Source organism: Bufo bufo, chromosome 7 (genome assembly GCF_905171765.1).
Source record: "Bufo bufo chromosome 7, aBufBuf1.1, whole genome shotgun sequence".
Lineage (NCBI taxonomy): Eukaryota > Metazoa > Chordata > Amphibia > Anura > Bufonidae > Bufo > Bufo bufo.
Genome location: NC_053395.1, coordinates 185,691,810 through 185,708,233, shown reverse-complemented (window position 1 = coordinate 185,708,233; position 16,424 = coordinate 185,691,810). Strand labels below are relative to the sequence as shown.

The window sequence follows — 16,424 nt, the reverse complement described above, 5'->3', positions numbered from 1 at the left end:
GACCACATATGGGGTGTTTTTGCAAACTACAGAATCAGGGCAACCCATTTTGAGTGTTGTTTGGCAGTTAACCCTTGTTTTACTCCTGGAAAAAATTGATTATATTGGAAAATTTTCCAAAAAATAGAAATTTCAAAATTGTTTCTCCATCTGCCATTAACTCTTGTGGAACACCTAAAGGGTTAACAAAGTTTGTAAACCCAGTTTTGAATACCTTGAGGGGTGTACTTTCTTAGATGGAGTCACTTTTTTGAAATTTCTATTCTAGGGGTGCAACAGGGGGCTTCAAATGGGACATGGTATAAACAAAACCAGTCCTGCCAAATCTGCCTTCCAAAACCCATATGGTGTTCCCCTCCTTCTATGTGCTACCGTTCGGCCAAACAGTAGTTTACGACCACATATGGGGTGTTTTTGCAAACTACAGAATCAGGGCAACCCATTTTGAGTGTTGTTTGGCAGTTAACCCTTGTTTTACTCCTGGAAAAAATTGATTATATTGGAAAATTTTCCAAAAAATAGAAATTTCAAAATTGTTTCTCCATCTGCCATTAACTCTTGTGGAACACCTAAAGGGTTAACAAAGTTTGTAAACCCAGTTTTGAATACCTTGAGGGGTGTACTTTCTTAGATGGAGTCACTTTTTTGAAATTTCTATTCTAGGGGTGCAACAGGGGGCTTCAAATGGGACATGGTATAAACAAAACCAGTCCTGCCAAATCTGCCTTCCAAAACCCATATGGTGTTCCCCTCCTTCTATGTGCTACCGTTCGGCCAAACAGTAGTTTACGACCACATATGGGGTGTTTTTGCAAACTACAGAATCAGGGCAACCCATTTTGAGTGTTGTTTGGCAGTTAACCCTTGTTTTACTCCTGGAAAAAATTGATTATATTGGAAAATTTTCCAAAAAATAGAAATTTCAAAATTGTTTCTCCATCTGCCATTAACTCTTGTGGAACACCTAAAGGGTTAACAAAGTTTGAAAAAACAGTTTTGAATACCTTGAGGGGTGTAGTTTCTAGAATGGGGTCATTTTTGGGAGGTTTCTATTATCTAAGCCTCACAATATGACTTCAAACCTGAACTGGTCCATAAAAAGTGGGATTTTGAAGATTTCTGAAAATTTCAAAATTTGCTTCTAAACTTCTAAGCCTTGTAACATCCCCAAAAAATAAAATATCATTCCCAAAACAATTCAAGCATGAAGTAGACATATGGGGAATGTAAAGTCATCACAATTTTTGGGGGTATTACTATGTATTACAGAGGTAGAGAAACTGAAAATTTGAAATTTGCTAATTTTTCAAAATTTACGGTAAAAATTGTATTTTTTTATGCAAAAAAAATTAACTTTTTTGACCCAATTTTAGCAGTGTCATGAAGTACAATATGTGACGAAAAAACAATCTCAGAACGGCCTGGGTAAGTCAAAGCGTTTTAAAGTTATGAGCACTTAAAGTGACACTGGTCAGATTTGCAAAAAATGGCCTGGTCCTTAAGGTGAAAATGAGCCTGGTCCTTAAGGTGAAAATGAGCCCGGTCCTTAAGGGGTTAAGCGCCATGCTTCAGTCCTCCCCTGCTGGTATTTTCGTGTCTGTAATGGTGCATCCACCAAACACCACGTCACTGCTGCAGACAATTGCATGATTTTCCTATTTTATGACGTAAAGTCATGATTTTATTAAAGACACGGAGGCGAGTATTGCATCACTCTTTCTTTACTAAATTCCACAGCAGCAAAGAATTAACATAAAAAATCAAGGACAAACCCCCAAATAACCCCTCCTATAGTCCATAAATCGGTCCTCTCGTCATATCTTCCTCTTTCTTTGATGTGACTAGCCGATCCATACTCGAAAACCGAACCAAAAACTCTTCCAACCGAACTCCAACCGGGATCCGTGGAACCAGAACCTGAACACCAGAACTCAACCGAAAAAGCGGTCAACAGGAACTAAGAATTTCTTGGAACCATCACAGGGTGAAAACCAGAAATCAACCTATGGAGACAAACAGAATAGAACGAGGTAATACATAGAATCTGAAATCCTATCCAATCATGTGGCGATAAAACATCAAATATAAAATATAATAAATATAATACGGTCATCTGAACATCAGAAACATAAAAACATAAAAAGGGAGGGAAGAAGAAGGGTGGGCAATACTCTCCTCCGTGTCTTTAATAAAATCATGACTTTACGTCATAAAATAGGAAAATCATGCAATTTTATAACAAGACACGGAGGCTTGTATTGCAAGTTTAAAGTGACGACATTATAGTAGAAAAAGCATGAGGAGGTGGCCTGAAGTAAAACTCCCTAAACGTTGAAGCCCTAGACCAATCCGCCAATCGTAGGACATCCTCCAAACGGGCACCTGCAACGGTCATGGAGGTAGCAGAGGCTCCTCTAATCGAATGAGCCGTGAAAATAGACGTATCAACTCCGGCCTGAGATAAAATCCACTTAACCCAATGGGATAGGGTGATACTAGTGACCGGAAGGAAATGAAAAGTTGCGGAAAAGCAGGATCACGCAAGGAAGACGTGCGGCCTAAATACTCTTCAAACATTGCACCGGGCAAAGGGAAACGTTATCCGGAAAGGCCGGGTAGGAAACCGACCGGATATTAGTTTTGGTGCTGCGAGATATGTTAAAGGAAACCCCGCCAGGAGTAAAAGATAAAGCATCAAAATCCAAGGCTCGCACGTCCGAAACCCTTTTGCAGGAAATCAAGCAAAACGGTGACCAGCTTCGCCGAAATTTGGCGGAGGGATAAAGCTGAATTGAGGGGCCAAGCAGAGAAAAAACGAAGGACCAGCATAACATCCCAGAAACTAGTGAAACGGGGTCTGGGTGGACGAGATAACCGAGATCCTTTAAGAAGTCGACACACCAAGGGATGTTGACCCGCAGGGCAGCCCGCAAAACCCTGGTGGCGAGAAGAGATGGCTGAACTGAAGAGGTTAATGGACCGATAGGCTTTACCTTCGTCAAAAAGAGACGACAGAAACTCAAGCATGTCTGTCACAGGTGCCGAAAAGGGATCCAGACTCCGCCCCACGCACCAATCAGACCAGCGTCTCCAGGCTGACTGATAAGCACGTCTGGTGCCGGGAGCCCATGCGCTCTCCAAAAGGATACGAGTCGTTCTCGATAAGCCCGAGACATTCCACTGTTCCCCGAAACTCTGCACGCGAGGAGACGGAGAGAGCCGTCTGTCACTAGTAGATGACGTTGGTCCAGGGGTCCGCGAAGGAGATCCGGAAACGATGGAAGAAGCAGGGGGTCCTCCACTAGAAGTTCCAGGAGTTGAGGAAACCACGATTGGGCTTGCCAAAAGGGAACCACCAGCACCAAGTCTGCTAGTTGTCGACGAACCTGCGACAGCACTCGTGGGATGAGAGTAAACGGAGGGAAGGCATAAGCTCGATGACCCGACCAATCCTGTAGAAGGGCATCCACAGCTTCCGACAGAGGGTCTGGTCTCCAACTGTAGAAGCGCGGCAGCTGAGCGTTCCACCGAGAGGCAAAAAGATCTATAGAGAGAGGTCCCCAAATCGACATGATGGAGGAGAACACCACTGAATCTAATCTCCAGTCGCTGAAGTCCGATGAGTGGCGAGAGCTCCAGTCCGCGAAGGTATTGCGAAGTCCTGGGATATATTCCGCGATTACCGTGAAGCCCTTGTCGAGGCAAAAGGTCCAAAACTCCTTCGCTAGATGGGTCAGGATCGATGAATGGGTGCCCCCCATGGCATTGACATAACGCACGGCTGACACATTGTCCATCCTGAGTCTGATGCACGCCGATATCCTGTCGTTGGTGAAGCTGCGTATGGCAAAGGATCCTGCCAATAGTTCCAGAGCGTTTATGTGAAGGTGAGTTTCGTTGCCTGACCAGGGACCTCCTGTGGAGACCCCATTGCAGTATGCACCCCAGCCGAGGAGACTGATTCCACAATTAGATCGGGTTGGGGTCCCACAATGGCCTTGCCATTCCACGCGTCGAGGTTGGATATCCACCACGCAAGTTCGTCCCTCGTCTCGCGATCCAGAGTCACCAGATCCGCATAGGATGCTCCCGCTTGCAAGTGGGCGATCTTGAGCCGTTGCAACGCTCGATAGTGAAGAGGAGCCGGGAAAATCGCCTGGATAGAGGAGGAGAGAAGGCCGATAATGCGTGCCAGGTGACGAAGCGACAACTGAGGGAGTTTCAAAGCGTGACTTAGTTCCTTGCGTATGGACCTGACCTTGGTTCTTGGCAGGAATAGGGATAGTTCGCTGGAGTTCACCACAAAACCCAGAAACTCCATCGACCTGGAAGGCTGTAGACAGGATTTCTCGGTGTTGATGACAAACCCAAGACCTGTAATAAGAGACATCGCAGAGTGCAGGTGAGTATGGAGCTCCGATGGGGATTGAGCCATGAAGAGGATATCGTCCAGATAGATCACAAGATGAATATCCTGACTGCGAAGCCAAGCCACCACTGGTCTCATTAATTTGGTAAAACACCAAGGGGCAGACGAGAGGCCAAACGGTAGACACGTGAACTGCCAGAGGAGGTCGTGCCAGCGAAATTGGAGGAGCAGTCTGGACTGGGGGGAGACAGGCACCGTGAGGTAGGCATCCTTCAGATCTAGTTTCGCCATCCAGTCCCCTGGAAGTAGAAGGTCCCTGAGTAAATAAATTCCCTCCATTTTGAAATGGCGGTAGCCTACAAACCTGTTCAGATTCCGTAAATTTATTACTGGTCGGAATTGGCCTCCCTTCTTTTCTACTAAAAAGACAGTGCTGATTATCCCGACAGTATGGGGAGGAGCTCTCTCTATCGCTCCTTTGTCCATAAGGGAATGGAGCTCTAGGTCCATGTGAGACCGGGCCGGTTCTGCCAAAACCAGCGGATGAGGCTCCGGAAGCGACAACTGAGAAACTACCAGATCTATCTGGAACCCTTGGACCGTGGCCAGCACCCACGGATCGGAGGTGACACGGCTCCAAGCGGGTAAAAAATGTCGGAGTCTGCCCCCGATACAATGGCTGGAAGAAAACCATAGGTTTTGAGGACTTGCCGAGTGGACGTCTTGAACCAAAAGAGCCTCTGAATCCTCTGGGACGGTACAATTGACCCCTGGAAGGGAAGAAGGAGGGACGTTGATTATAGGGACCTCGAGCATTTCCACGCGTCTGGAAGTGGACACGGCCGGACAGTCGGCCCCTGAAGCTGCCGGCCCTACTAGAGACACGCCCATGGAACACCTTGCGCATGGAGCTTTGCGCTTTATCAAGTGCAGTAAACGCTCCCACAAATTTTCCTAGATCTTTGATAAAGCTATCACCAAAGAGGAGCCCCTGAGCCTCCTTACCCGTCTCAGTTAGTGCCATATTAGAAAATTTGGGTTCGATCTTCATAAGAAGAGCCTTTCTTCGTTCAATGGAGAGTGAGGAATTGACATTTCCTATTAAACAAATGGTGCGCTGCATCCAGCCACTTAGTTCTTCTGGGTCTATGGCCGTACCCTCAGATCTGGCAGTTTCAGCCATTTCAAAATTTTTTGTCAGGGGCCCTAAACTGTCTAGGAGCTTGTCCTGACAAGCCCGAAGAGCGGAGTCTAGGCCTTTTGCGGGGATTAAAGCCCGATTTGGAAAGGAATTGGATCATTTTTGGATCCACGTTTGGTGTCTCACACACTTTATTTGGTATTAAGGGCCGGGGGCATTCAGCCTTTAACTTATTACGGGTCTCCTTGGAGAGTGGCTTTCTCACCCTATTCTCCAAATAGTGGGCCACATGAGGGATGTGGCCCACTAACCATTCTGCCGACCTAGGATGGTGAAGGCTGTCTGGGTCAAACAGGGGTTCGCCCTGTGGATTAATAAGGGAGTCAGGTCCCGGGGTACCAGTTTCTGGACCTGCGCCAGAAGGGGGGGGGATGTGGGGGAGAAAACCCTTTTAAACTCGTCAGCCACCCGGACCCCTTCAAGGTCTATTTCAGAGGAATAATGATCCTCACTCAAAACCTCCTCATTAGACTCAATATCAGAGTCAGAACTGGATTCGGGACGAGCCCGAGCGGACTTCCAGGGGCACGCTTTGTCCGCCTGGCGCGGGCAGGCTCTCTTACGTGACCTAGGCACGTTGTCTTTTGATGGAACTAAGCCATCTACACGATCAATTCTGGAGGTAACAGGAGTAGGGTTAACAGTGGGGGTGGCGACCGGGTTTTGTGCTCTAAGCACTTGAGAAACAGATTGGGAAATCATAGAGGACATATTGCCCATGGCATTAGCAATAGCTGTAAAAATGGATTGCTGTAAATCCAGTACATGGGACTCAGCATGAATGAGACTAGAACCAACAGGGGGCGTAATGGAGCTGGTGGTAGGGTTCACAAGGGACAAAGGGATATCGCTGGGTAGAGACATGTTAAGGAGTTAGTCACTCCTGGAGAGAACAAAGACAAATAACAGTAGAGAATCTAAGAGAGCAGGCAGGCGCAGGTACCGATGCAGACGTGCAGAGGACGGCGTCACCGGAAACGGAATAGAGGGTGGAGGGGGAGGAGATAAGAAACTCCCCCTACACTCAAGGAGTAATAAGATGGCGGCCGCAATGTAATCCTAGGAGCCGGCGGCTGCCGGCAGCTGCAAGAAGAAGTCAGAGGAGGGTAAGCAAGATGGCGCCCAAGAATCTCGGGCCCGGCGCGCCCCGCCCCCCAAAAGCGAATGCCGCCAAAGTCTCGGAGATCGCGAGACTTCGGACGGCAAGAAGCGCGAACCGCTTACCTGATAGAGGAGCAATGGCGCCGGGAACGCATGAAAAGGAAAAGATGAGGTACAAGTGTAATATAATATAGAATAAGAACAAGCGAAATCGAACAGAAGAACAAGCGATCAAACTAGAATGAAGGAAGGACAATTTTGTCCAAGACAATAAGAAATAGGGCAAAACGAAACAGGGCACAGTATATATCACTAGATTATTAAGACCAAGGGAATTAACATCAAAAGGCTATAAGATAAAAAGACAAGATCTAAAACCTTCTAATATTAATACAGTAAGAAAAATAACTTCATTAGTCGAAATAAAGAGACACTTATCTGCTGGGCAGCAGCAAAGAAAGAGGAAGATATGACAAGAGAGGACCTATTTATGGACTGGTTTATGGGAGGGGTTATTTGGGGGTTTGTCCTTGATTTTTTTATGTTAATTCTTTGCTGCTGTGGAATTCAGTAAAGAAAGAGTGATGCAATACGAGCCTCCGTGTCTTGTTATAAAATTACTGGCCTCAGCAGTGACGTGCCATATGCTATTGAGGCCAGTGATGGTCTGTACGATGATCTGTGTGCTTGGAACATCACCACTAAGAAAATTAAGTTAGGCTACTTTCACACTAGCGTTCGGAGCGGGTCCGTCTGATGTTTCATCAGACGGATCCGCTCCTATAATGCAGACGTTTGCATCCGTTCAGAACGGATCCGTCTGCATTATAACTTAGAAAATTTTCTAAGTCTGAAAGTAGCCTGAGCGGATCCGTTCAGACTTTACATTGAAAGTCAATGGGGAACGGATCCGCTTGAAGATTGAGCCATATGGTGTCATCTTCAAGCGGATCCGTCCCCATTGACTTCCATTATAAGTCTGGACGGATCCGCTCGCCTCTGCACGGCCAGGCGGACACCCGAACGCTGCAAGCAGCGTTCAGGTGTCCGCTCACTGAGCGGAGCGGAGGCTGAGCGCTGGCAGGCGGATGCATTCTCAGTGGATCCGCCTCCACTGAGAATGCATTAGAGCCAGACGGCTGCGTTCAGGACCGCTCGTGAGCCCCTTCAAACGGAGCTCACGAGCGGACACCTGAATGCAGGTGTGAAAGTAGCCTTAGCTCTGCAGATCCGGAGATCAGCACTGGAAGGGGCAGGGGAGAAAATGTAAATTTTTTTTATTTTTTTTATCATTTACAGCTGCTTCTCAAATTTTTATTTAACTCTAGAGAACTCATATAACTCAAAATCAGTACAAGATAAAGTGAACTATTCGCAAAGTTAAAGGGGCTGTTAACCTTTTTTTGGCAGGGAGGGGTTGGGTATACTATCCTGCTCCCCACTGCTGGTTCCGTGCTTCGTAGGTGCCTGGCCATTGCTGCCTTGTTCACATCCCCTTCTGTCAACATTCAATTTGACGCATGTCCCTTGCTTCATACCATTTGGTCACGTGATGCAAGGGGGCTAGGTCACCGCTGCAGCCAGTCATTGGCATGAAAGTGGACATGACAGCGTGGAACATCAGCGAGGTGGTGGAAGCAGGGCAATGATGGAGCTGGGACCCTGTGGCAGGGAACAGGTAAGTATGCTTCTTTTTGGGGTCTCATCAGGAAGGTGGGTTGGGTCTGCCTAAACTCCCCCCAAAAGGTGAACAACCCCTTTAAGCAAAGACTGAAAAAACCTTAAGTATAGGGACGTTGACATGAATTTTTTAGGATGAATTGTATTTATAGGATGACAATGCAGTCAAAGCCAATACAAGTAACATAGACTGAATTGAGTCTGCAGTTGTCTGCGTGATTTAATTGTATGCAATCTTTGGCCACAATTTAGCACGGATTCTGGGGACCTCTAGTGTTGACGACGTAGTATTCTTTGTCACCATATTTACTGCTTTCAGTCTTCAGCAGGGGGCTGCAGATGAAGCAAACAGCACAACTCATATGGTGGTCCCTCAGGATTTATTCCGGGATTACCATTGATAAAAAATATTGTAGGCTGTGATGAAATCTCTATGGAAAACTAGAAATTGGTTCTAGAAATGGTGTTTTCCTAGTCTTTTTACATGCACTTTTTTGCCCACGAAATGCTGCATTTGGTTAGCTGAAAGACAATAGTGACAAATAAAACGCGCTGCAAGCAATGATTTTTTTGGGGAAGACATTTTTCTAGCATTTCTTTGAGTCCTTGGTGTTTTTTTAAACATAGCATGCTCTAGGTATGGCATTTTTATCTGCCGTTTTCCCATAGGCTTTTCTTTAGAAGAAAAAAGAAACTCCAAAGAAAACATGTTAAAGAGCCTCTGTCAGCATGATCAGCCCTATTAAACCAGGCATGTTGCCTGGTAGGGTTAATCATGCTAAAACAACACTTTTTTATTTTTTAGCTTGCTCCACTGCGAAGATATGTGGACTTTTTTAATTGTGCTATTTAGGCAGTTTGAGCACCGAGGGGCCGGCATAACACTTGTAGCACCGCTGCTGCTATTCCCCTAGTGCTCATGCTGACAGAGGCTCTTTAAAGAATGGATAGATGGATGAAAATTCTAGTAAAACTGCAATGAAAAGCTCATGAAATTCATATATATTTTTTTTTTTTTTTTACTAGCGCAAGTAGGGAATAGTAAAGGACATGTAATACCACAATGTTTTGTAGAGAGGTGTGCATATACCTCGGTAAGGCTAGGTTCACATTTTGGTTAGAAGCTATGGCATGAGCCTCTAGTACACATTTCGGCAAAAAAGGATGAACTCCCACAGTGGTATTTTACCCGGCAGAATGCCTGTATTCATGCTGGAATTTCAACGGACCCCATTATAGTGATTGGGATCTGTCAGGCTTCGATGGGGTCTGGCATATGCCGGAACAGAGTACCAGAATTTGGACACACATTAACCTTAGGGCTCGTTCACACGCAATACACGGGCAACGTTCCGTGGCCATTCAGCATCACTGATGCGGACCCATTCATTTTAATGGGTCCGGAGATGCGGAACACTACGGAAGCACTACGGAGTGCTTTCTGGGGTTACATTCCATGCTTCCGCACCTCAAAAAGATAGAACTTGCTCTATCTTTTTGCGGAACAGAAGGATCGCGGATCCATTCAAGTGAATGGGTCTGCGATCCCCATGCGCCTGCCCCACGGACGGTGCCCGTGCATTGCAGACCGCAATTTGCGGTCCACAGCACGGGCACGGGCTTAACACGTTCGTGTAAACGAGCCCTTATACAGGTGTTTTACCAGTGAAATGCCTGTGCGGTGTCTCGGCATTGAATGTTTTTTCTTTGAATAGACAAAGAAGGAGCATTGTATTGTGTGTTGAGAGTATTGTTGCTTAAAGGGGTTGTGTCCTGAAACATATTCTACCTTTTTTAAAACCAGCACCTGGATCTGAATACTTTTGGTAATTACATGTAATTAAACATTTTGTATAGCCAGTGAGCTATTCAATAAAATGTATCTGTATAGCGCCACCTGCTGTTTCTTCTTCTCCTTATTTTTTATTTCTCTGAGCTGGTTGAATGTGCTCAGTTTAAAGCCTTATTCACACGTCAGTGTTTTCCCATCGGTGATTGTGAGCCAAAACCAGGATAGGAGCCCCACAGACATAAGGTATAATGGAGAGACCTGCACCTGTTCTGTGTTTAGAGCCGCACCGTTTTGGCTCAAAATCACTGATGGAAATCACTGACCGAACACTGACGTGTTAATGAGGCTTAAATCTTCAACTGCCAGTAGCCATATGTTCTGTTAGAAGCTGTGGTAGTTACAGAGAGAGAGCTGCAGCAGAAGGGACACGTCCCCTGAGCTGCCCAGCTGAACATAATCTAGCTGAGCTATTAGAGCAATGAATGTGCAGATCTCTGGATCCATGTGAGGTACAGGGCTGGTTCTAGCTTTGCTAGAAAGAGATTGTCATGAACTTTTTATATCAATCATGACATAACCCCTTTATGGGGCCACTGTAAAAATAAATTAAACAAAAATGCATCGAAATATAGCTTAGAAAGTGAAGTGTTTTGCCCAATGATTTGTTACCCCTTTAGTCACCATCATTCGTAAAATACCCCGACAGTGTGAAACCTGGTAGGCGCTTTAGCAGTGTCTGAAGTATTTCCTTGGTCCATCTCCTAAAAACTGAAGGCGGTAGTTTTTGACAGAATATTACCAGGGATGTGGGGGTCCTGACCAACAGGGTGATGCCTTATTCACACATGCATTGTGGGTTTTCTGTATGACAGACCTCACAATGCATTTCTGGATCCTTCTCATGACAGATGCCTGGTGGACTGCCGCATGGTGGTTCAGTAGTTAGCACTGCTACAGTACCTTGCAGCCATGGGCTCCTCAATTCAAATTGGACTAAGGGCAACATCTGTGTAGTGTTCATATTATCTACCTATGTATGCATGTGTTTCCTCTCACACTCCAAAAGCTATACCGAGAGATGAACTGGCTTCCTATGAAATTGACACTTGGGGGCGAGTGCCTATAAGGTGGCCACTGACTTTCCTGCTCTACAATCATCTCTGCAGTTTGAGACCTTTATGTGAGAAAGGTACATTACACATGTTTATCATTGGGTCCACCAGGTTCCATTGTGGTGTCTGCTATTTGACAGGAAAAGCAATACAGATCCTTCTGTAAAATCTGCCAGGACTGCCGATGGAACCTCTGGAGCCTAAGGCCCCTTTCACACGAGCAAGTTTTCCGCGCGGTTGCGATGCGTGACGTGAACGCATTGCACCCGCACTGAATCCGGACCCATTCATTTCTATAGAGCTGTGCACACGAGCTGTGATTTTCACGCATCACTTGTGCATTGAGTGAAAATCGCAGCATGTTCTATATTCTGCGTTTTTGACGCAACGCAGGCCCCATAGAAGTGAATGGGGCTGCATGAAAATCGCAAGCAAGTGCGGATGCGGTGCGACTTTCACGCACGGTTGCTAGGAGACGATTGGGATGGGGACCCGATCATTATTATTTTCCCTTATAACATGGTTATAAGGGAAAATAATAGCATTCTTAATACAGAATGCTTAGTACAATAGGGCTGGAGAGGTTAAAAAAATATAATAATAATATAACTCACCTTAATCCACTTGATCGCGCAGCCCGGCTTCTCTTCTGTCTTCTTTGCTGTGCACAGCAAAAGGACCTTTGATGACGTCACTGCACTTATCACATGGTCCGTCACATGATCCATCACCATGGTAAAAGATCATGTGATGGACCATGTGATGAGCGCAGTGACGTCATCAAAGGTCCTATTCCTCGAAGAAGACAGAAGAGAAGCTGGGCTGTGCGATCAAGTGGATTAAGGTGAGTTAAATTATTTTTTTTAACCCCTCCAGCCCTATTGTACTATGCATTCTGTAGTAAGAATGCTATTATTTTTCCTTATAACCATGTTATAAGGGAAAATAATAAAATCTACACAACACCTAACCTAAACCCGAACTTCTGTAAAGAAGTTCGGGTCTGGGTACCAAACATGCCGATTTTTCTCACGCACGTGCAAAACTCATTACAATGTTTTGCACCCGCGCGGAAAAAACGCAAACATGGAACGCAATCGCAGTGAAAACTGACTTGTTTTAGTGTCAAAATCGCACCATTTACCCTGAACGCATCCGGCCCCAATCCGCAACGCCCGTGTGAAAGGGGCGTTAAGGGGTTGTTTCCCTTCAGAAAATGGCATTTATCATGTAGAGAAAGTAAATACAAGGCACTTACTAATGTATTGTGATTAGGGCTGAAACGATTTCTCGATTGAATCGAGTAATTCGACACCCAAAAAATCCCTGATGCAAATATTTTGCATCGAGGATTCGTTTGTGTCATGTGACCATGGAGCGGGAGTGAAGCGCTTGATATATACTCACCGCTCCGTGGTTATCCGCCCGCCCGTACCTCGCTGCACTGTATCCTGACACATCGTCAGGTCATAGTGCACGTAAGCAGCGAACTATGACCCGACGCTGTGTGACGTCAGGATGACAGTGCAGCGCTTGAAGAAGATGAAGGAGCTGTGGAGCAGCGCCCCTACAGGAAAGGTAAGTACTGGCGCTGGGGACATGGCTAGGAGGGGGACAGGGTGGCACTGGGGGGGGGGGGGGGAGGGAGCTGATGGCATGGGGGACAGCTGAGGAGTTTTTATAAAGAAAAGTGTTCTTTTAATTAGTTTTTTGTTATTAGAGTACTCGATTAATCGTTAGATTAAGGCCTCCTGCACACGACCGTTGTGTGCACCCGTGGCCGTTGTGCCGTTTTCCGTTTTTTTTCGCGGACCCATTGACTTTCAATGGGTCCGTGGAAAAAACGGAAAATGCACCGTTTTGCAGCCGCATCCGTGATCCGTGTTTCATGGCCGTGAAAAAAATATGACCTGTCCTATTTTTTTCACGGCCAACGGTTCACGGACCCATTCAAGTCAATGGGTCCGTGAAAGAACACGGATGCACACAAGATTGGCATCCGTGTCCGTGATCCGTGGCCGTAGGTTAGTTTTTATACAGACGGATCCGAAGATCCGTCTGCATAAAGCTTTTTCAAAGCTGAGTTTTCACTTCGTGAAAACTCAGAACCGACAGTATATTCTAACACAGAAGCGTTCCCATGGTGATGGGGACGCTTCTAGTTAGAATACACTACAAACTGTGTACAAGACTGCCCCCTGCTGTGCGCCCCCCCCCCCCCTCCCTCCCTCTATTGTAATAATTCCTTGGTGGCACAGTGTGCGCCCCCCATCGGCCCCCCCTCCCTCTATAGCATTAACAACATTGGTGGCCAGTGTGCGGCCTCCCATCTCCCCCCTCCCCATCATCATTGGTGGCAGCGGAGTTCCGATCGGAGTCCCAGTTTAATCGCTGGGGCTCCGATCGGTAACCATGGCAACCAGGACGCTACTACAGTCCTGGTTGCCATGGTTACATAGCAATAGTACAATAGTACAATTGGAGTTTTCTCCAATCCGATGGTATATTTTAACTTGAAGCGTCCCCATCACCATGGGAACGCCTCTGTGTTAGAATATACTGTCGGAAATGAGGTTTCACGATCTAACTCATATCCGACAGTATATTCTAACATAGGGGCGTTCCCATGGTGATGGGGACGCTTCAAGTTAAAATATACCATCGGATTGGAGAAAACTCCGATCCGATGGTATAAAAGGGACTCCAGACTTTACATTGAAAGTCAATAGGGACGGATCCGTTTGAAATGGCACCATATTGTGTCAACGTCAAACGGATCCGTCACCATTGACTTGCATTGTAATTCAGGACGGATCCGTTTGGCTCCGCACGGCCAGGCGGACACCAAAACGACTTTTTTTTCATGTCCGTGGATCCTCCAAAAATCAAGGAAGACCCACGGACGAAAAAACGGTCACGGATCACGGGAAAACGGGACCCGTTTTTGCGGACCGCAAAAAAATACGTTCGTGTGCAGGAGGCCTAAGCGATAGAATACTCTATCACAAAAATAGTCGATAGCTGCAGCCCTAACTGTGATTGTCCATATCTCCACCCTGCAATCCATCAGCAATGGTCATGCTTGCACACTATAGGAAAAAGCACCAGCCTATGTGTGCTCCCGCGGACTTGGCCACCAGAGAGGCTGGCACTTTAAGAAAAAGTGCCAGCCTCTCTGGTGGCCAAGACCGCGGGAGCACACATAAGCTGGTGCTTTTTCCTATAGTGTGCAAGCATGACCATTGCTGATGGATTGCAGGGTGGTCATAACCTCTGGATACGAGCTGTGTATAATGTGATGGAAAAATTAATCAAGCCAGCGAAGGAGGAGATATGGACAATCACAATACATTAGTAAGTGCCTTGTATTCACTTTGTCTACATGATAAATGCCATTTGCTGAAGTGAGACAACCCCTTTAACATGTACATGCAGACCTTTTAAGCTGTTGGGGATGTCTCTGCTGACAAGCTTGTTGACTGTTTCCAGTAGCAATCAGCAGCCATTTAAATCAGTATTCGGCTGCCGACTCTCACTGTGCCTGCGCCGAATACTGAACGGGGCGGCGCAGGCGCGAGATTTACATGGCAGACGGGGCCAGCAGGATAACCAACTCTGGCCTGGCCCCGTCAATCAAGACAGAAGGGCGTGGAAATGAGGTGGGCGAACGGAGCCTCTAGGAGCAGCCCCTGCTCCTACAGGCTAATTTGCATATAATAAAAGTTAAAATTACACGAAACCGGGGGGATACTTAAAGGGAACCTGTCACCGGGATTTTGAGTATAGAGCTGAGGACATGGGTTTCTAGATGGCTACTAGCACATCCGCAATACCCAGTCCCCATAGCTCTGTGTGCTTTTAGTGTGTCAAAAGACCGATTTGATACATATGCAAATTAACCTGAGATGAGTCCTGTCCCTGACTCATCTCACGTACCGGACACATCTCAGGTTAATTTGCATATGTATCAAATCGTTTTTTTACACAATAAAAGCACACAGAGCTATGGGGACTGGGTATTGCGGATGTGCTAGCGGCCATCTAGCAACCCATGTCCTCAGCTCTATACACAAAATCCCGGTGACAGGTTCCCTTTAAATAAAAGAAATGCAGCCTTAAATTCAGGTGACATTTTCACATCTATAATGTCAGCTTGTTTAATAGCGAAAATTGGGGTGACTGAAACCCTTTAAGCGCTCCCTAAAAACACATTTTTGGGTTAGCCTATCGCATCCCCTGATCTAACTGTTCTCCATTCACCACACCCCCCCTCCCTCTTCAGTGCTTGGTGAAAACACCCAGAAGACCCCCTTTAAGATAAAACTACCACTCAGCGATTCATCAATGTACAGTACATCTACAGGGTCTGTGTATTGTATCTCTCAGGTCAATGTACAGGTTGTTCCATGTATTTGTTCCATGGTGCGACAGCTGTCAAATCGTGTCTTACCAATTGCTGCTTCACCCCCATGTCCCAGTGTCGGCTTCACACGAATCCCGACCTACGAGCCTCGGTGTAAATCTTTGCAATCTAATATTTCTCGCACTTTATGAGTCATATTCTAATCTGTCACCTACTTTCATGACTTTGAGTTTCTATATTTTGATTGCTTTCCAGGCCAGTGGAGCGTTCAGGAGAAGACGTAGACATAATATTCGCCCGTCTGAAAGAAGTGAAGGCTTTCGAGAGATTCCATCCTAATTTACTTCAGCAGATCTGCTTCTGTGGATATTATGAGAGCTTGGAAAAGGGGGTTACGTGTAAGTACAGACAATGTAAGGCTCTGTTCACACCTGCGTCATAGGCTAGTTTGGAGGCCTCCAGTGAGGTTTCTGTCAAAACCCAATGGACCTAATTATAAGACAGCAGGGGTCATTTGGTGCAGGCGGCGTCGGTTATATGACAGAGCCAACAGTGCATTGTGGGAGTGATTCGAAACGGAAGCCATGATGCAGGTGTGACGAGCCTAAATTAACTATTGTTTTTTTTATTTTTTTTATTTATATAGTAGCAAATCCTGCGCCTGATATATCAAAACCGTGAGAAAAAAAGTGTCCTCTGTATTTATAGCAGCAAATTATTGGTATAGAAAATGAAAGCTGAACCCAAGGTCAGCAATACCACTTTTTTACGAGACGGCTTTGATAATTGAGGCCTATTACAGTATG

General features: G+C 46.1%; 1 protein-coding gene across 1 annotated transcript in view; it reads left to right on the top strand.

Annotated features, from left to right (window-relative positions):
• LOC121008815 (rap guanine nucleotide exchange factor 4-like) overlaps positions 1-16,424 on the top strand; it is a 70,797-nt gene that overhangs the window by 24,530 nt on the left and 29,843 nt on the right. Inside the window, exon 2 of the mRNA XM_040441511.1 lies at positions 15,874-16,016. Coding sequence (XP_040297445.1) covers positions 15,874-16,016 — 143 coding nt within the window. The remainder of the gene's footprint in view (positions 1-15,873; positions 16,017-16,424) is intronic.